Genomic DNA, 22,259 nt, shown 5'->3' on the forward strand with positions numbered 1-22,259 from the left:
CAAAAGGCACTTTAACAAGGACATGAAAGACACAAAGGACATAGGAGTGTTCCTGAATTAACTCATCCTTCACAAGATGACAGATCTAACATTTAGACTGTGAGAGGTGTGACGCTGTTACATTATTTGCATAAATTGTAATCATCCTACATTTTGAAAGAAGGATTTTCTCCATCAAACTCGTATTCGAGATGGCAAAGCATGAGCACTGATATTGTGATGTATCATTGAGGCAATAAATATACAGATGACAGGACGAGGTAATAGCTGTAGAATATTTAGTGTTCTGGACATGTCATTTTGGTTGGATTTGATGTAGGGTATTAGTTTTTGTGGTGCTTTAAGTTTGAATATATAAACAATAAGATACTAAAGGCTTGGTGTTTATTCTTCTCCAGCAGCATTACACCTGCATTGTGTTTTTAACAACCTCTTTAATTCATCATTTAGACCCTTAAATGGACCACTTACTGTCTGGAAAAGAGCTATGGTGTCTGGACCAAAATTCATTTACCAACAAGTTCATAACATCAACTGCATACTTGAGGGATAATTGTAAAAAAAAAAAAACAATCCTCTTTAATAATGACTTATGAAAGAAAGACTATATTGTGAAAAAATTAATTATTTCTCTTACAAATGGAATGTAGACTTCATAAGCAAAAATAGGCACCGTCGTTTAAAGGACCAGTGTGTAGCATTTAGGGGGATCTATTGGCAGAAATGGGATATAATATTAATAAGTATGTTTTCTTTAGTGTATAATCACCTGATAATAAGAATCGTTGTGTTTTTGTTACCTTAGAATGAGCGGTTTATATCTACATAGGGAGTGGGTCCTCTCTTCGTGGAGCCGGCTGCCATGTTTCTACAGTAGCCCAGAAAGACAAACCACTTTGTAAAATTTTCCTGCTTGGGCTGGAGTCAGTTACGTTACTCGCTCCAGAGTTAACCCCCGTCACTCCACTCAGCCGCCGGGAAACAAGACACAGGAAACCTCTGTTGGTCTTGAAGAGCTGCAGTATTTATTTCTGCACAAACTACAACTTTCACTGAGCATTCACTTGATATTCTCACAGCTAAACTAACTCTGTATTCTGCTCCACTAGCTCACTTGTTCGCTCACACACATTTTCCGCAACTCTTTCTCCCTTGCTACACCACTCACTTCCCACGTACACACACATTCTACGCACTGGCTCTGCTATTCTTTAAATGATACACTACTTTTACAAAAGCTCTAGATAGGGCCATTCACGTTTTAACGCCAGCCACCATAGTTCTTCTACATGCTTGGCACAAGGGAGAGGTTGCAATCTGCACCTCACCACTACATGCCGCCAGATGTTACACACTGGACCTTTAAAATAGTAACATTGGATTACATGGATGCATAGTTTCCTGTGGCAACTGGCAATTTAAAACCAGCGTGGGAATGGCAGATTCTGCCATTAATAACAATATACAACTACACTATGGAGAGGTAATTACTAGGGTTGTCAACGCATTGACACAATCGATCTTCCGGAGGTTGTACCGGGCTCAGTTTTAAAGCTGTCCAACCATGTCACACTAGCTTGTCACAAAGGAGGTTATATAACGCTGCAAACTTGCGCTAAATTTTGGCGAGGAAAAACTGTCATGGCCATTTTCAAAGGGTTCCTTGACCTCTGACCTCAAGATATGTGTCAAGTCAGCACACTGACACACTGACAGCTGTTGTTGCCTGTTGGGCTTCAGTTTGTTATGTTATGATTTGAGCATATTGTTTCATACTAAATGCAGTAACTGTGAGGGTTTCTGGACAATATTTGTCTTTGTTTTGTGTTGTTAATTGATTTCCAATAATAAATATATACATACATTTGCATAAAGCAAGCATATTTGCCCACTCCCATGTTGATAAGAGTATTAAACACTTGACAAATCTCCCTTTAAGGTACATTTTGAAAGATAAACAGCGATTGACAGCCCTTGTAATTACAGAATATAAATATATTTAATGGCTATTGCTAAATGGGTTAAAAAAACTGGGTTTGATTGCTTATTGGAGAGTAAACATTTTATTTATGATTGCATTACCAAATAGAAAGGATAAACCATCAAGAGGAACTTTTCACAACCTGGCAACCCATATGTTGTCCGTATTAAGAGTTTATAACTGATCATTCGTGAATTATTTATTTAAATATTTTAAGGCATTATTTAAGGCATTGGGTTGATGTATTAGAGGGTGGTACCTTTATATCGGTCTGCAGAAATCAGGTGCTATAGCATCAGGTTCTGTGTGTTACTATTTTGCTTGACGCTGTCTTCTGTCAGCTCTTTTTAAGTACTTATAGGCTTAACCACTCAGCTCTCTCAGTACAATTTATGACTGTTTAATCCCATCAACAACAGGGATTGCTGTCAAAGTATCATTGAACTTGACAAATGAAGCACAAGTGGGATTCAGTTCAAGCAGGGTAAAATGTTGATTCATGACTTCTGAAAGCCCCACTGGCTAGCTTCCTTAAAGCTTACCAGACTTTTCTGACCAGATTAATCTTTCGTACTCTGAACCAACTTCCCTCAAGCACAGCAACACCAGGAGTCTCACTAAGGTATTACAGCTTCTATTCTGCATCAGTTAAGACGTGTTTTGTGCTGGAGTTATTATGGTGAGTCTGGCTGAGTTTTGAGCAGCCCTCATCTGTTTTTCTCCCGTCTGAAGACACTTTTTTTTGCTGTTGGATGATTGAGTTCTTACCTGTTGAGGTTTACTGCACTGAGCAGATAACACAAGCCACTGTCTAATTTATTTTACTTCTTGACAGTGTCCACAGATGATTTATTAGCTCCTGTCACAGCCTCCTGATTGGGCCATTCCTGTTAAATGAGGCAATATTAGCATGAACTGTCATATGAGGACACCATCCCTGAGGTCACTCCCCTGCCTACCTTAACAGTCGATTAGTGGGGCTATTTTTAAATTTGAGGCAAAGGTCTCAGAGGTTTGACTCAGAGAATATTGAAAATTTCTGGTGTGTGCGTGCGTGCGTTGCTGGCAAGAAGAGACAAATGCCAGTTCTTCAGACCCTGACCTCAATCCAGATACAGTATATATAATAAAATGTCTCTTATGATTTATGATCTGCTATGATTACATCTGAAATAAAATGCATTCAATGTACCTGTTAAGCTAGTTCGGATATTCAAAAATCACTCAAAGGCTCAAAGGTGCAGATTAGGAAAAAACAGTAGACCTGTGGGATGATTGTATGAGTATGACTATCTGCTCAAAGGCCACCTGCATTATTCCCATCCACTTTCACTGGAGTTTCACTCCTCTGGACACACAGGTAGAGATATCCTAACCAAAGTCAGCTCCCAGAAGCTATTTACATGCATGACAATAACTCAACAACACAGATAGTGGTAACCATGGGAATCTAAATAATGTGAATAGTGTGTGCTGGGGATGTGCCAACACGTTCTCATCCCAACTCGTCGCATACTGGCACTTTGTCAGACCCCTTTGCGTCACTTTTCAGTCGCCGTAAACACATGCTTAATGTTGTGAATTAAACAAAAAGACTTGCTTAGGTTCAGGAAATATAATTGTATTTAGGTTTGGGAAAAGGCAACATGGTTGGGCTTAAAACAACTATATTTATACAGTGAAAATCACACTGGAAGTCGTGAACACGGGACAACGAACAGCTGATTGTAACATGAAAGTGGATCTGAACAGCAGTCTCCTGGATGAAAGCCTTGTGTTTGTGCGTCTCTTTCGCTCTTTAAACGTCACCACAGCACTTTCTCTGGGCATTTAATGTTGATGCGGATGGGTTTACATTGCAGTTAATGGAAAGACCGGTATATCTAACATCAGACGGCTGTGGCAAAGCCTCGGTATTTGACATCCTGGGAATGAGAACGGGCTGGATGTGCAGTGCCATGACCGGTTGTGTAATTCATATGGACGAGGGGGGACCTAGAGGTTTTTAAGTACGTCTGCAAATGAATGTGTGTCTATAATTCCCAACCTATTCAGTCTGGATTATATCAACCAATATTCTTTTTTTCCATTTAATATAAAGTCCTAACATCACCAAAAGTTTCGATGAAGATATCTTTTTTCACATTCCATCATCTTTATTTTCAGCAATGCACAGCTCTCTTTATTTTAAAACATTACAAACATATTTACACATTTATTTATTTTTTAAATTCTTTCTAGGTGTATGTTATCTATCTATCTATCTATCTATCTATCTATCTATCAATTCTATTCAATTCAATTCAATTCAATTTGCTTTATTGGCATGATTGTCAGGTGAACAATATTGCCAAAGCGTCAATTCAATAATAAATTAAAAAAATATATATGTATATATGTATATATATACAACTCATAAAGCAAATTACAATATATAGATATTTAAAAAGAACATGCATGTAAATGGAAGAAAACAACAAAGAAGTAATTAATGTTTGTTGTGTCAATAAAACAAACAAACAAATACAAAACAATTAATAACAATATATTGCATTATCAAAGGATAAATGTAAAAAATAAAAAAAAAACATGAAGTAGAGGAGTAAATAAAAGGCAGTGTGAGATACATCTATTATTATGTGGTTGTCCCTTAGGCTGTGACATGCACACTGTCTATCTATCTATCTGTCTGTCTGTCTGTCTATATATCTATCTATGAATTACAGTATATATATATATATTAATTACCATATATCTGTATTGAATTGTATCACCTCTATTACACAGTGTCAACAACAATTAAAATAGTTTGACAAAAATTAAAGACCTATTGTTTTTTATAGGATATTAGAATACTATTTTCTGTTGACTGTTGTTTTGCAATACAGTGTGCACATATTTCACATTAAGTCACTCAGTGTAGCCTACAGTAGGAATGATGTTGTTTAGGTTGAGTAGTGAGTAAGGTCAGTAAGGTCAGTAAGGTGTTCATGTTGCTTACCGTAGACTGAGCGGTTGGATGTGTTTTGAATCAGACGTTGAATGTCCCTCCGCGGCCGCCGTACTACTGTCTCTGTAGCCTGGTAGCCGTGCTAAGCTAACTACTAGCTCGGTGAAGCAATGGCTGAATATTCTCACGTAAAATCCACCAAACTGGTTTTGAAAGGTTCTAGCAAAGGGTAAGTGTTTTTCTTTTACTTAGTACCACTAATCGCTGCCATCTGCATTATTATTCACGGCTAACCAACTGGGTTTATGTAGCTTATGCTAACGCTAGCTGAGGCTAACACGTTATTGTTGCCTAACTACGTGAAACAGACGTTAGTGTTCTAGAATACTGTTTATTCCTCTAGCAACCGTTGTTAACTGTTTAACTATCACCATGGTGACACACTCAGCTGTTAGCTAACACGTTATCGTCTTCTTTAACTAGTTAGTTAGTTAGCTAAACACATCAACAGTGGTTCAGTTTTACCTGAAGAAGCTGGCGTTACTGTGTCTTAAAGTAGGTTTAGCGTCAGCAGAATCGTTAGATAACCTGAGGTCAAGTATTTCAGGTGCATTAAAAATACTTGCTAACCATTTATTGCTCGCTAATGATGGAGATGCCTGAGCAACATAAACAACAGGTAGGCACAGTCTCAAAATGATTCATAACACACAGCTACCTACACCATGAGATCAACACCAAACCCTGACAAAGAACAAGAAACAACTCTCCTCAAGATCTAATCAACGTGGTATCAAACAATGGTTTAGTTAGAGTTCAGCTGTGGCAAACTGTTGATTTAAAGTATAAATATTAGTCATAGTAGACAGAGCTTATATTAGTGAAGCCCAAGAAACTGTTCAGAGAAACACCACATCTCTAGAGTGTAAGTACATTGTGAAGTGGAAAATGAATAGGGACTACTTTCACTCTTTCTAGAGCCACCTGTGAATAAAAACAGGATAGTCAGATTGAGAGGATAATTACAAACAACCACACACACAGAAATACCCAAAACTTTAAAGGGACTGTTTGTAAGAATCAGAAATGCTTGTTAACAGCGACACCTGTGGCCGCTAAGTCTACGAAAATCAGCGGTTCGCGCTTGTGCTCGCTCTAAATACACTTGAACGAGCATCGCTCAAAACAGTGAAGCGACACACGTCAGCTAAAACCACAATATCACTCTACCAGACGAAGGTCTCTCCATGAATCACTGCTGATCCTAGTGTTGGCTTTTCCAGCTTCATCCTCCCGACCGCGGACGGAGAAAACAGGTGAGACACCGGCACCCGGTCGGAGACGATAATGTAACTCGTTGCGGAGCCCTGTCACTTCACAAGACACGATAAACCTCTGTTGGTCTGGAGGAGCTGCAGCATTTATTTCTGCACAAACGTCCACTGTACATTTACCAGATATTCTCAGAGCTAAACAAACTCTTCTGCAGTGTGTAGTGTGCACTCATGAACGTGAGGTGGAGCGAGCTGAGTTAAGGCAGGCAGGCAGAGGAGCAGAGTACAGCAGAGACTCCGGCCCTGGCGACCAAAGCTACGGTCTCCCCCTCGTACTACGACCGCCAACTCCAACCCTGTTTTGCAAGACAGGCTTCACTAGATATAACTTTGCGGTTTTGGTGCTTCTGTGTAGTTTGTGTTGGAGTCTGAGTCTGAACAGCGTAGCCACACGAGAGCGCGCATGGGACACCGAACTGGATTTATTTATACGTGTAAGAAGTTACAAACAGTCCCTTTAACCTTGTAATCTGCTTTACTTTTGAGGCATTTCTGGGTTTCATATTTACAGGTAATAATTTACAAATAAAAAACTTTAAATTCACTTTATTATTGTGAGGTAATTTTAATATACTGTCTACAAAAAAATCAATTTGTCTTGAATTCATGTTGCAGCACAACAACATTCATTTAAAGAGTTAATTCATGCCCTTTTGAACATCATCTTTTTGCTGACGTCCAGTGGGTTAACCTCTCATCTTGCTGCAGTGATGTACAGGTGTACTCCAGGACCCTGTGACATCACTGTTGGATTGAAACTTTTAAATCAGACCGGGCAGTGAAACACTGCTTTTTCCTCCTGGTGTGAAGTTACTCTTTAAAGTCAACAAGGTTGAATACTTTCTGAAGGTCCTGCAGCTCATGCCCTAGAGATTCATAATTCATATTGAGGAAAAAAAATCTCGCAGTTGCATTTTCAAGGAATATATAATCAATTTCCATTACCATAACCTGACAGGTTAGTGTATGCTTGCAAGGCCTAGCTGTGCAATTACAAATTTAGCAAGCTAATTACTAATGAAGACATTTTGTTCTATTTGTTCACAGGAAAAAGAGGAAGCATAAAGATAAGAAGAGAAAAGCAGGAGATGACGAGGAAAAGGCTGATATTGTTGGTATGTGTATATACTGTATTTCTAAATTGTAGGAGCAAACCAAAGACTTTTGATATCCTGTTCATTTTTCCATTATATAGGCACAATGAGTAACATGTATAACAATGTATAGACTACCAAAAATAATCCCTCTCATCACTTATGACCCAATAGAAGTGTGTGGTGTGTGTGTATCTGTAGAGGCCCTGTCCTCAGCTTGTATTTTCTCTTTTCTTTTCGTTTTGCTGTGCTCAGGATGTTTCTGGGCATTTCTCTGCCCCTCGCTCTGCCTCTGCCTCCGCCTCCAGCTGCCACTCCTCAGCCTCTTCTCCTCCCTCAAGGCTCTGTTCTGCCCGGGCTGACACTGTAATCAGTGTCGTCAGAGTCAGAAGCTCAGGAAGCTCCACTAAATTCTCCTGTCTGGAAACAGATACTTTGCCCATTAGCTAGCTAGACTGAAGATCGCTGAACTCGCTGGCTAGTGTCGTTGAGCCAGGGAGGAGGGACCAGCTTTGAATGTTGTGTTTGCAAACCACATCGCACAAATCCTACTTATTCAGTTTTTACGCAGTGAATATTCTTGTAGCATGTACTGTAGATGGGTGAGACAATTATTTTTCATGCTCTTTGCAATATGATGGGAGTAAATGAGCTTGACAAGTTCAAAAGAATAGAGTATAGAAATATCTCTCTTTGTCAAAATCAGCCAATAGTAACATTCAAGGCCCAATCAGAACTTTTAAAGACCACATAAATCTAAGGTTTATTTATGTGCATAATTGAAAAGAATTATTGATATACAGTAGAATCAGTATTTTGTGTTTCTATACTAGTTGCCCATGGTCCAGATATTTAGCATGCTAGATATCTGGACTGTGTCTGCGAGGTATCAGCAAGCCTCTGGGCTTGTGTCTTTGAGCAGCTCACACATAACGCTCAAGCGCCAATGTGCGAGTGGGGGGCAAAGGCTGATTTGCCTCTGATCTGGGACTTTGGGTGGGGAGCTCCAAAAACTGTTGGAGCGGAAAATCAGGGCTAAAGTCGTGTATTGTAGTCGCTTTGTTTGAGGGCCAAACTAGCCACTATGCAGGTATTATGCAAATGTGTTACTTTGTGACATCACCACGGTACAGAAGAAGAGGCAGGACTTCCAGCCAGGGTCTGAAACTAACTTTTGTCACTGCCTGCCACTGTGGCAGGCAAGTGTTTGATTTTGTCTGCCACCAGAAATTTGACCTGCTACTTTCGAAATCTATCTCCTTCAAAGAACTATATTAATTTGAAGTTTCTCATGAAAAACTACATTTTACAAGATTACATTTGAACATGTCATGATAACGTTATAATTTACCTTTGCCCAATACAAATTTTTACCAAATAGAGATTGAACGCATCATAATTGATAATGAACCTGTGGGTGCGTCCCCTCACGTTTCTTAGTGCCACGGTGCTGAGAGTTTTTTTTTTCTCCGCCTTGGTTCCGGTCCCAAACATACTGAAACATGATACAGCATGCGTATGGCGTCACGTCATTGTGCATGCATCTGGCGGAAAGCATCGATACGAGGAATCGATAGTCACGGAGGCATGAGATACCAAAGAATCGGATAACTTGAAACCGATTCTCAACAGGAACTGATTCTTGATTCCCATCCCTAGCGTTTTCACTGTCCGCCAAAGCGGCAGACGGCCTGATAATTTTAACGGCCGCTACAATTTACCGGCATTTCACGGGTGGCGGGCGCTGGGCGCTAATTTCAGACCCTGCTTCCAACGAGGCGTTTCAGGCAGTTCAGGAGCAGTGTTTCTGTGGGGAAGAGTAACTCCCTTTGGAGTGGACTTTGGGCTTTGTAAATTTGCAGACCTTTTACATGCACAAAAAAACTATAAAACGCACTAAAGGAAAGGGCACAAAAGCATAATTGGTCCTCTTTAAGGTTTCTGTTGCTTTCAAGCACACAGCGGTGCCATGTGTCATTAGACCTTGTGTGACATGGGCCTTTCTGCTCACCAGGTGGTTGGTGGGCTATCAGCACCTTGGGGGAAATCACTGGAACGGTTGCCATAGAGATGCAGAACAACTCGTACATCCATGCCCTGGATAGTGGGCTTTTCACAGTTGGCGCACCACACAAAGGTAAGAAGACGCACTGGTGTGACTTCAGAATTTGTCTTTTCAGGAGTCGGGTCATTCACACAGCTCTAGTAGCTTTTACTCAACTTGATCACTTCTTCTCAGCACAGTAGAACATTTATATTATGAGGAGGGATAGTTGACTTAGTTTAACTATATAATTTATTTTCGATTATAAAACGTTTATTTTTATGCATGAAAGAGCAGTTTGTACTAATATTTCTATTCAAGTTTTTTGAGGTATTTTTTTGGGTGCCATTTTCTGCTTTCGCTGGCTGAATGATGGCAAAAATTTCTACCGCTTCATGTCATATTTCTCACTCAAAATAATTGCCAGATATTGATTAATAGTAGTCCATGGAGAACAGTTATCCCATTGTCCTATTCCGATTTTACAAAGATTTTTAACCATTTATATTTAATTCCACGAGCATATCTTTAATGCTCAATTGCATTTTTAACCCAGAAGGACACATTTGTAAGTGTTTTTTTTAGGTAATGTTATGTCATGGAACATAGAATAATGCTCTAAACCGCAGGATTATGGCTGAGCAATAAGACAATATTATTGTACTTCACGTTGAATTGTATATTGATGATATGATCATGTCATGTTACCGTTTTGCAGAATGCTGTTGTCCAATTAATGGTTTCAGACAAATTCTAATAAAACCAAACTAAGTTACTTATTAGGGTCTTTGTTGCATATGTTTGAAGAAGAGCTGCAACAATTACTTGATTAATTGATTAAAGTCGATCAAGAGAAAATTAATCAGCAACTATTTTAATAATCAATTAATTGATAATCAAGGAAAAATTACAAACATTTCCTGGTCCCAACTCCTCAAATGTGAGGAGTTTATGCTTTTTCTTTGTCATTTAAAATATTCAAAAAAATATCTTTTGAGTTTTAAACTGTTGGTCGAATAAAACAAGCTATTTTAACACCACCATATCACCTAGGCCTGTGGGAAATTATAATAGGCATTTTTCATTATTTTCTGAAATTTGATAGGCAAAACAATTAGTTTAGAGAGTAATTGGCAGGTTAATTAATAATAAAAAGGATTGTTAGTCGCAGCCCTAGTTTGAAGAGATCCACCTGAAGGAACACATTTAATTGTATTGAACTGAACCATCAATTTGATTCATTTATATGCAATTTTGCGTAGAACTGCCATATTGTGATATATACTGATATTGAACAAGTCTTTTTATGAATGTTGTGTGATGCAGTGGCTTGGAGCACAAGACAAATTTCCCTGCGGGACAATAAAGTATTTATTGGAGTAGTTATCTTAATATATTGATCCGTATCAGCCAGTCTTACCCAGGATGATGCATCTATATATGTAGCACAGAAGAAAAGATTGAGACTTTACCTGGGGGAAATTGCAAAGCAGGATTATAATGCAAAAATAGCGCCCTGTAGAATGTAAGCTGTTCTGCATCTCATTTTGCCTGCATTTTAGAGGAAGATTCAAAATTCTACATATGCTCACTTATGCCACACTTGTACAAACTTGAGGAACTTAAAACTCAATTTTGAGGTTACATTTACTGTAGGCTGCAGGCGTTGTGGAGATGACAGGGCGGGTTTTACCTTCAGTCCGCAAAGCAGTAAGTATTTAAGTAGTAAATCCAGACACCAGACTAAAAAGGCTGAACAGGGGTTGAGTTAAGGGTAAGGACAGAGTCAACTCTGAGTTTTCACTCACTCCTGCCTCCGGGACTCTTCTGAGGGAGTGGTGCTCATTGAAACAGTTTGCCCGTAAAGAGACACTACTGACAATTAATTCAGCACACGTTTTGTGAGAACCAGTGAAAATGGCTGGGAGATTGTAACATCCCAATTCCCTTAGTGGGTCCTCATCCTCTGCATGCACATAAGCTCATTTCTAGGAGATGAAAGAGGATGCGAGAGCAGTATAGAAAGAGAGATTAGAGATTTTCCCCACTTTACTGGATTTTCTGCACAGGCACCGCGGTGTGGATGATACAGCGTTTTAGAAGACTGCAGAAAAGTGTTCACAGCCACTTTCAGGTCAGAGGAAACATGCTGATGTTCTCTTACCAACTCCGAGGTTCACCATCTGACATATTCCAGAGATAATCAGCCCTTTGAAGAGGCAGCTTGTGTCACATTTTAGCTCTACTTTATTAATGCTTTCCTCGTTAATGTCTCGCAGGCTCTGCTCTCCCTTGACCTGATGTCTGTATGACGCAACTTTGATTTATTGTAAAGGTCTGGAAGTGACCTAATCACAGGCAGGTCACTGTTATGAAATCATGAGGAACCCAGGGAGACCTCTGTATAAAGTAAAGCATTATTTAAATGCAACACAACAGTTCGTTTCGTATCTTATTCCAAATGTCTCAGTGCTGGTGACATGGACCCAGATCAACACAGCGCTACGTAGCCAGAGGGTTTGCATTATTAATTACAAGAAATGCATTACTAAAACATGAAGCAGGTCTCGAGTATAAACTTGCCATGAGAAGAAATTATGCACATTTTAATACTGGCACATAATTGTTGCATAGTAATTAATTAAATACTAAATATTGTTTTGTGTGGCAAAAGCTTTTTTTTAGTCTAAACTAAAAGATCAGTGCCCAAAATTTGGTTATGGGTCAAACATCTTGCATCACAGAATATTTTAAAGGGATAGTTTGGGTCTTTTGAAGTGGGGTTGTATGAGGTACTTATCCACAGTAAGTGTATTACCTACATTAGATGACGGTCCCCGGTTTGGGGAAACAGACAGGAGTTCGGCACAGGAGCAAAGCAGTACAGCGCAGTGGACGGGGCCAGCAACAGAATGTATTTTAGCCACGTAAAAGAAAGACTCACCTAAAACAATATCAGTTTAAGTGTATGCTATATTTAGAACGAAAAAAAAGCACAGAAACCTTGCACACTGAGTCCAATGCAAGACAATTAATTAATTAATTAAATGGATGCATTGGATATCGGTAGTTCTAAACGGGGCTAATGAATGATTGACATTAGTTAGAAGCTATTGTTTAGTTGCCCAGAGCACAATCATTTCTGTCTAATCTTTCCTACATCCTTTGTCTTGTGACCATCCCTGATTACAAGCTGTTCTGCAATCACCTTTCACAATCATCTCTATATTCTTTTATTTCTTTATTGTAAAGTGCTTTGAGCAGGGAGATGAAGTGAATGTTTATCATCCACTTTGGATGATGGCGTTTGCACGGACGGTGGCTCTGAGTGGTCAAACAACCCTATTTTCCTCTTTTGCGAGGTCAATGAAAAAAACGAAATCGAAACCTTTTCAGAAAACTGATGGACGAAAGTTTCGGAGTCAGCGTGTAAACATGATTGACAAAACGCCAGGTCATATTGATTTTTAAACATGCGACAATTTCGTACGAAAAATACGGACTTGATATGCAAAGGCCTTAAGATGTGAAAATATGCTGGCTCTATTAACTCTATTATCTGTGCTCGCTTCAAAGCAGCCAGATTCAGTTGACAAAAATAGTATAGATAAGTTTCACTTTCGGTTCAGTTCCCCATTGGAAAATATTTTAAATATAGCATACACTTAAAAAGATATTGATTTTTTTAGGTGAGCCTGTCTTTTAGGTGGCTAAAATACGTTTTGCTGCCGGCCTCGTCTACAATAGCATATTGCTTTGCTCCCGTGTTGGTACTCCTGTCTGCTTCTCCAAACTGGGGGCGTGCCGACCGTCATCTACTGTAGGTAATACACTGACTATGGATAAGTACCTCATACAACCCCACTTCCAAACACCTAAACTATCCTTTTAACTTGGCAGTCGCCCTACTGCAACATGTTTTTGTTCCTAACAGGTAGAGGAGCCTCATTAATAACAAATCTAAACAAATGATAAATTCTAAATGATAGACCAATGTGAAGCCATTTAAAAAGCAAAACTAACAGCCGTAAAATCTTTAAAAGGTAAACATTGTTTTATATGTTTCAGATGATGAAGGACCCGACCCCCCAGAACAGTTTACTGCCATCAAGCTCTCAGACGCAAGGTGAGTAAGCAAAGACAAACTGCACGTTGTATTTGCATCAGCTTTAGCACCCCGCCTCTGCAGGGACTTTTATAGTGTCTAAATGTAACAAGAGTAATTCACTCTCTCCTTGTGGAGGTGTTGCCTGTTCTGGAGCTTCAGTTGTGAATCTCAGATTAACCCTTTACTGATATTATTAAACCTTTCCTGTTATGAAGACAAAATATTTCGGAAAGCCACAGAAATATATAACATATCGGCTCTCCCAATAAAAATCACAGTAGCCTGTTCTGTCTTTTTGAGGCATTGAAAAGGCTGTGTCATTGTACCGCCATCGTAGAATTTAATTTGGTAATTCTTCCTGTTGCAGGATAGCCTTGAAGTCTGGATATGGAAAATACCTGGGCATCAACTCTGAGGGTTTGGTAGTGGGCCGCTCTGATGCCATTGGCTCCAGGGAACAATGGGAAGCAGTCTTCCAGGACGTGAGTGGATCTTGTAAAGTTCTTTCTAATCTTGGTACATATGTAGATTTAACCCTGTTGACATGCAGGCCGTCTCGGAAGTCAGAACCCATGGGCTTTTGGTCTGGCGACGGATAAGCCTCTGGGAGCAAGGGTTTATATTTCTGGGGTTCCGGTGTAGCCAGCGTATATCCAGGCCAAGACTTCCTTTTGTTTCCTCCCGTGCGCTGCTCATTGTTTACAGTCTGACTGGCAACTTAAGATGCAAAACTGGAGTTGGAGTTGAGAGACGGTGTGTACGACTGGATTGTTTCACAAGTTGCCTGCTTAAAAGCTCATTTTAAACCAATAAAATATATAATAACAATGAAAAGCGAAATCGTTGTCAGATGATAGTCGATGGGTTCCGAAATTGTATTTCGGCCAATGCGTTCCGCCCAATTAACATAAAATGTCCCCATGACGTACAGTATGTCATGCTGACCAACAAACAACCCATTTAGCTAAACAAGTCAGCTGGCTAACGTGTATTTTTCCCCATTCTTAACATCATCATCATCTGGTCCATTTGAGGAGCTCAGGGCATATTCCGAATGTGCTGTATACAACATGCTCCTAAAACCCGAATAATATCGGCATATCCCCCAGGTCTTAATCGACAAATGCTCCATTCGGAATAAGGCCTAATTCAGAATATCCGAACGCAATATGCCGTTTACATTCATATCAAATTCAGAATATTAGTGGAATATTAGTGTGCATGTAAACATACTCATTGTTGATGTTTTCTCTTAATTTAGATGGAATCAGTTAAATTACAAAATTATTGGGGCAAAGTGTGCGGTCATCTTCTCTTCAGTACAAGTAGAGCTGAAACAATCAATTAGTTGATTAACAGAAAAGTAATCAGCAAATAATAACTACTATAGTTATTTTTCAAGCATAAATGCCAACATTTCACTGCTTTCAGCATCTCAAATGTGACTATTTAATGCTTTTGTTTGTCATATATTATAATAAACTGAATAATTTGGGGTTTGGACTGTTGTCTGAATAAAACAACACTTTTGAATATGTTAATTTGGGTTTTGGAAAATTAGGATGAGCATTTTTCAATTGTGAATTGAGGAAAATAATTAGCAGATTGATCGATATTAAAAATAGTCATCACTTTTACCTGTAGGTACAATTAGTGCAAGACAGCATGACAGTGCAAAGAATGCAAGAATGAATATTGTATAGATAATGTAACAAGAATTATACTTATTAGAATGTATTTGTATAAGTATTTTTTTTTATTTCCATGGATGCCCATGAACAACGATTGGTATTTGAAATAACAGCACATATTTTTTGCAGTAGTGGCACATCATGTAAAAAGGGACACATTTTTTTTTTCTCCTGTCCCACTGCCTTTCACGGCTCACCTCATGGCTGATTAGAGTTTAGCCCGTGAGAGATAGCACTTAGCGGTAGTAGCAGTAAAAGCAACTAATTCATTATGCAGAATGCATCTACCTTATCACTGTAGCGCACCGCTCGCCTTGATGCTTTGTTGAACCTATAAACAACCCGCCCAGCACAACCTTGAGACTCTTTTACATCAAATATCAGGCAACCTTTCATGCCTGTCACAACAACCAATCCCACTGCAATTCTATCTAATCTACTGCCTCCTCCTCTGTTTTCTTCCTGGTCTGCCTCAGGGCAAAATGGCTCTCATGGCAGCAAATAGCTGTTTCATCTCCTACAGTGACAGTGGGGACATCGAGGCCAAGAGCAAGACAGCAGGGGATGGCGAGATGGTGAAGGTGATGTGTAAATTGTGTTCTTCCACAAGGTTGCATGTTAATCCTTTTCATTTTAAGCATGCACTCTCTGTGGGGTCCTGACTGTTGAGATGGAAGGGGAAAATGTTATGTGACCTCACTTCAGGGGGTTCCAGGTATTGATATTTAATGCAAAACTTCTCCTGCTTTCTGTTTTTTTTTTTTGTTCCCTGAATGATGAGCAGATCAGATCGAGTGCAGAACAAGAGGTCAAGCGTAAAGATGAGATTGCAGAAGAGGACAGAGGCAACGTGAAGTCTTGCGAGGTCAATTATGTGTACGTAACCTCCACTATGTATAACTTCAGTTCTCACTTAATACACAAGCAGCCCAGTCAATAACAAATGAAGGAAACCCATGTTGGCTTCTCTCTGCATTCAACTTTCAAATTAACTGTCTGCCATTCTTTGTTAGGTCCAGTAGACCCTTTTGTGCTGCATTTAAGGTGACATTTAGGAGCCAGTCAGAAGTTCTTTCACCCAAATACTTCTTCCTCTGCATTAAAATGCCAAGGCATTTTCATACAATGAGAAACGTGTGCCCTGGCTGCTCTCCAGTCAACGTGTATAAGGCACGGCGTGTTTAATTATATAGCACATTTCAACAACAAGGCAAATCAAAGCGCTTTACATAAAACATTAAAAGCATCAAGACAGAAGTGCAAAAGAAACACATTATAGACGGACATTTAAATACAATTAAAAACAGTCATTAAAAAGCCGAGACAATAGAAAATAAAAACAAGATAAAATACAAGAATAAAAGATACACAGTATGCAGTTATGCTATCACACACACAGTGTTGCATATATACAGATACAAACAGTATAAACAAGCACACATACAAACAATTACAAATAATAGTCTGTATTGGATTGGATTGTAGGGCTCTCTCTTTCTGGGTCACAAGATGAGCTGTTCAGTTGTCATGGAGATGGTTTAGTCGTTATCACATGACATACATCAGTAATTTGGGATATGTGATAAGTGGTTCGCTACAATGCCTCATAAAACATCCATCTAGCCATTTAGATGTTGTGAAAATTATTTTTAGTTACTAGAGTGCTGTATGATGATGATGTATTTTTGTAGGCCAACCAGGAAGTTAGCATCGCCCTGGTTCCCTCGACAAAAAGTCAATGGGATTTTTCCATTGGGTTTTGGATTATTGCAGAAAATAAGATCTGTGGCAAACAAACATTTGATTTTTAAAGTGTGAATGCAATCGCCAGAAGTAAAATGCTAACATTAGGCTATAAACAACGAGTATACACAACGAGGCGGTAAAGGTGGACGAGTCGGCGTGATGACGTTTTGTAGTCTCATTTAGCCGCTTGTTGGCAATCGCCTTATTTACGACATGTAAATGCTTTAAAATTCTCGAGTGGGATATTTACCGACATATTTTATATTGTAGAACAAAACGTTAAAATCTTTTCAGCTTGTGTTAACCACAGACCTTATTTCAGGCATCTAACTAAAACCCATTCAAAAAACCCATTGACTTCCAGACAAGGGAACTGGAAGAATAAAATGCTAACTCATTTCCAGGTTTTAGGACTCAATCCTGCAGCACTCTATAGCTTAAAAAATGTATAGAATGAATTTATTGTCAGTGAGGCACACACTGTATCTCTTGCAGTTTTTGTTTCTCCTTTTTTAAACCCTGGAAGTGACTTTGAAGTGGTATTTGCCTTTAAGCTGTTGTCGCATTGTATCAATAATCATACCGGTGTTTCTCAACAGCTTGATGTTTTGTGGTTTAAGCCCTATACCTTTCAGCCTCCTCTGAAACGAGCGCTAAAGCACTTTATAGTGATTGAGGGGAATTGAGGGTGATTTCCTTCCTATTATCTTCCCATTGTGTCGGCCTGTACCGACAAGATTTTGACAACAAAATCACTGGATGTGAGATGACGCCTTTGAGCTACCGCCTCATCAGTCCCGCGCCTTTAAAGATGCAATTGATGGTCTGCTGTTAGAGCAGGAAGAGAAAGCGGGCAACACCGCATCTCAGCTTCCGACGCTGCAAGTGTTTTATATATACGGCCCGTCTGCAGCCTATTAAGTTCCAGGCAATATGTCTGAAGCTGTTTTTTTGCTTGCCATGCGTTGGCTTGTGTTCCCGCTCTATTATTTGTTTTAGATGAATGCTGGGGAAATGGACTCATCATGTTGACATGTTGATAATGGCTGCCCTTGAGCCTGTGTCTTGATGTAGTGTTTAGCGTCTAAAATGCCTTTCAGGATGGAGTGCAGCTTGGGAATCATAAAACACAGGCAGAGCAAAGAGAGACTAAATATCAAAGAAGTTTCTGACTGGATGCGTCGCTTGTTTATGGCACTGCTGTGGTAGATATTTGAACATATTGTTAAGATTACTTGCATTTAAATATAAAATAATAGAATTATAAATGTTTTAAGATGCACATTTAAGGGGAAACACTACAGGTGAATAGGGTAAAACATTTAACAAATAAAAACCACCATGAAACTTCCCCAGTTGATTACTTGACAAATAGTTTTGTTTTTTAGTTTTCTGTCGTTCTATGTTTAGATACGCAAATGAGGCGTTATCTTATCATATATGTGCTATTTTCATACATTTCCAGAACAGAAATCTGAATGTTGGATAAAGCCAGGTTCAAAATTCTTGTTTCATTTTGTTGACATATTAGAGTCAAAGGTTTTTTACGGAGGGAAAATCTCTTTTTATTACTCCATAAAGCAGAAAATTCTGTCAACAGTTGTAAAAAAAAAATCCATTTTCACCATGTTTTTTAAGGATAAAATGTTTTATAAATCAGGCTATGAATGATATATGAGCAAACCCCTCGGTAAAAAAAACCTTCAGAATATAGATAGGAATGAAATGGGAAAGTTTGGTGTATGTAAGTGCCACTGAAGTGGAGATTTCTGTCTCAGAGTGAGAAAAAACTCATTATGAGAAAACGCCCTTTAAAGATATGTGTTATAAAATTCCATACATTTTGAAGACACTACAGGTGAATAAGGTAAAAAATGTTTACTAATAAATATCACCATGAAACTTCTCCAGTTGATTGCTTACATTAAGACAATTATTTTTTGTAATTAAAGTTTTCTAAAAGTTTATGTTTAGATATGTAAATGAGACATTGTCTAATGGTAACTTTTGGTGAATTTAGGAGAAATCCACAGACTCAAATAGACAAAGTAGTAAAATAAACACCTAAATGTGTATTTTGGATGTTTTCTTTCCATTAATCTGAAAGAAGACCTGTTATGGAAGCAAAATAGACCAAAATCTCAAAATTGACCAGTGCTTGAAAACCATACGTGGTGCCTTGCTCAATTTCTGGTAGAGCGTATTTAGATACATGTATAGATTCAAGCTGAAATTTTGATTAATAAGGAGGATATTCCAACCTCATTAACTAATTCCACGTCCAGCCTTCATTGAATATTTAAATAATAGTGCAGTATATATTGGTTTGTGGCAGGTAGTCGGCTTGGACATTTAGATATTCTGCTTTAGTTAGTATTTGGGATTATTGTTTGGATTTTTTTGTCAAAGATTTACTGTAGCTTCTTAGAGCCTCAGTGTCAGCTCTCAAAAGAGGATAAGTTGTGAAAATGTCAGTAATTTTGAGGGTGAGGCTCTTTTTGTGTGTGTGTGTATCGGGTGGTGAGTCATTTGCCTTTGCACATCCTTTTTGTAATAATCTGATTAATGTTCCTGTGTGAATTACAGGAAGAAGTTTCAGAGTTTTCAAGATCGGCGGCTCAGGGTTAACGAGGGAGACTCCTCCACGCTAAAGAGAGCCAGAACAGACGGGAAGTTTCACGAAGCTTTGCTTGACAGGTGCGGAAATAAGATCATTACATATTTATTTATTTTTTCTTATCACTCTTCCTTAATTGTTCCTTCATGTATAAAGGGAATTTATACATCAAGGTATAAAATCAAGCTGCAAATTCCTCGTTTTCACTCACAGTGTTCAATTTGTGCTAAATATATACAGTAATCCATCAAAGCACTCAGAGTGAAATACAAGGCCGATAAAAGTCTGGCATTTTGAGTTACATTTCTGAGTAATATATACAAACAAATTGTAAACCTCCATCCACAACATATGAAAGTAACGAGGTACACTTTGCAATGTTTTAATTGACTTCCAGTTCACTGAAATTTCTGTTAATGTGTGTTCATAAAAAATATAGAAGGGATACCTTTAAATACTTATGAAGAGTTGCTTTTGAAAAATGTTCCTCTGTTTTAAAAAAGAAAATACAGTTAAAATGTTAAGCTTCAACTGAAAGGTTGAGGAAAAATAAAATAATATGCGGAGTATAAAAGGCAAGATGGTGAATACATTTCTAAATTATGTTTCTGCTGTTGTAACCGTTACCCTTAATCACGTCTTCCTACAGTGATATATTGGAGAGATTTGTGTAGATCCAGACAAAAATGTTACATTAAGCGTAACACTCACTGCAATGGGACCAGCTTCCATACATTTTTTTACGTGTATTACTTAGCAACATATATTTATATTTTAAAAAAGGAAATATGCCACAGGCGTAGACATTGAATTAATAATAATAATAATAATAACAGAAAATAGATTGATTGCAGGCACATACTGTAACACTGAATGTCTTTCTTTTCATTACAGGAGAGCCAAAATGAAAGCAGACAGGTACTGCAAGTGAAGGCTCAACTTTGTAGAATACTGCCATGTCTTTGTAAATGTCTTGATTTTAAAGATTTGGCCATTTAATGTAGTATGTTTTTTTGTTTTGTTTTTAATATTTTAAATAAAAGGACATGGTCAAATCAGTTTTATTGGTCTTTGTGTATTTTTTATCAGCCAGCTGAATTCATCTTAATGGAGATATTTATAGAATTCAGATGATCCATTGACCTACAGTATGCTGTGTAAATAATTAACCATAATTTCACTTTGCTGTGGAGCAACTGTTTGTTAAACCTTTGGTTTATAGGATGTCTCATGTTTAGTGTATCAATGTCGGAAGAGGTACACAAATCCTTAAAAACACTGATACAACTCTGTAAAATACAAAGAAAACATGTAAAACTCACTTAAAAACCCCACTGAAGTAGAAGAACAGAAGTATTATCAGCAAAACAATTTAAAGGATCAAAAGTAAAAGCACTCGTTCTGCAGACTGATTCCCCTTTGATTGATGTATTCTATATTACGTTATTAGATTGTTAATACTGTATACTTTACACATTCAGTTTGGTGGTTTTGTCCTGTGGTTCCCAACCTAGTGGTCGGGCTCCCTCCAAAGAGACACAAGATAAATCTGAGAAGCTGTGGGATGATTAATGGGGAAAAATCAGCGGTCTATGAGAAAAAGTAGCTAAAGCTGTCAAATAAATGTAGTGGAGTAAAAAGTAAAATATTTCCCTCTGAAATGTAGTGGAGTAGAAGTATAAAGTAGCATTAAAGTGGCAGTAGGCAGTATGTTTTTGGCATCATTGGGCAAAGATTCCATAATAACCTTTCAGCATATTGTAATTCAAGTGTTCTGAGAGATAACTACACTTCTGCACCTCCTCATGGCTCTGTTTGCAGGCTTTAGAAAATCTAGCCCGTGACGGGAGACTTTGACCAATCACAGGTCATTTCATTGAGAGAGCGTTCCTATTGGCTGTGCTCCGGTCATGTGACCGGTACTTGGCGTTCCTTCACCAGATTTCACAATGGCGGCGGCGTCACAAACTTTCTCATTTTACAGCTAAACAGTACACTACAAGATGATTCTGAAAACATTGGAGTCGAGAAATAGGCATCAACGTAACATAATATTGATTCCTATTTGATCAGCGCTAACTAGGTGACTGTTTGGTCGGAGTTCGCGAATGATTGACAGCCAGCTCTCAAAGACAGCAAATGGACAGCAGACCTCAGATCAGCTCTGACTGCTTGTTTTATCTCCGGTCTGTGAAATCTTGCAGATGCCGTAAGGAGCACTGGAGGACACAGAGTCACATGTTTTTTTTTCAGGTTACCTGTTTCATGCAGTACTGTCACGATATAGCGACCGTTTTATAAAAATAACTTTTTTTTTTTATCATATTTGCCCCAACCTCGCCTACTTCAGCTTTATATGTAAATCTGACATCTGGAATGGACGTCCTTCAAACAGCCCTTCAGTATACAGTATGTACTTAGTTACTTCCCAACACTGGTTTGTATATGTTGTTTATGTATATCTATTTTTCTTCTTCTGCCTTACCACCCACTCAAACCATTTGGAGCTCTATTTACTTTGAGTCTTTGTTGTGCAATAAAAATGTGGACAAACTTTTGATCACATAGTGTGTGATGTAAAGTTACTCTGTGAGGCAAAACACAGGAAACGATTACATGCACACAGTCGTATCCATGCTTTTAATAGACATGCAGGTGTCACATGAGGAAACAATAGCAGTCAACCATATGAGT

At 38.5% G+C, this 22,259-nt stretch overlaps 1 protein-coding gene across 1 annotated transcript; it reads left to right on the plus strand.

Annotated features, from left to right (window-relative positions):
* Positions 1-4,962: 4,962 nt before the first annotated feature.
* frg1 (FSHD region gene 1) lies at positions 4,963-20,624 on the plus strand. The gene is made up of 9 exons (XM_037764744.1): positions 4,963-5,160; positions 7,313-7,380; positions 9,374-9,496; positions 13,472-13,529; positions 13,879-13,993; positions 15,679-15,783; positions 15,987-16,078; positions 19,535-19,645; positions 20,460-20,624. The coding sequence occupies exons 1-9, from the start codon at positions 5,102-5,104 to the stop codon at positions 20,494-20,496; spliced, it is 768 nt and encodes a 255-aa protein (XP_037620672.1). The 5' UTR covers positions 4,963-5,101; the 3' UTR covers positions 20,497-20,624.
* The last annotated feature ends 1,635 nt before the right edge of the window (positions 20,625-22,259 follow it).

This window comes from Sebastes umbrosus, chromosome 3 (genome assembly GCF_015220745.1).
Source record: "Sebastes umbrosus isolate fSebUmb1 chromosome 3, fSebUmb1.pri, whole genome shotgun sequence".
Lineage (NCBI taxonomy): Eukaryota > Metazoa > Chordata > Actinopteri > Perciformes > Sebastidae > Sebastes > Sebastes umbrosus.

Coding starts and splice junctions, on each gene's coding strand:
- frg1 (XM_037764744.1), top strand. CDS start 5,102: ATGGCTGAATATTCTCACGTAAAATCCACCAAACTGGTTTTGAAAGGT. Junction 9,497..13,471: donor AGTTGGCGCACCACACAAAG/GTAAGAAGACGC, acceptor TATATGTTTCAG/ATGATGAAGGACCCGACCCC. Junction 16,079..19,534: donor TCTTGCGAGGTCAATTATGT/GTACGTAACCTC, acceptor TGTGAATTACAG/GAAGAAGTTTCAGAGTTTTC.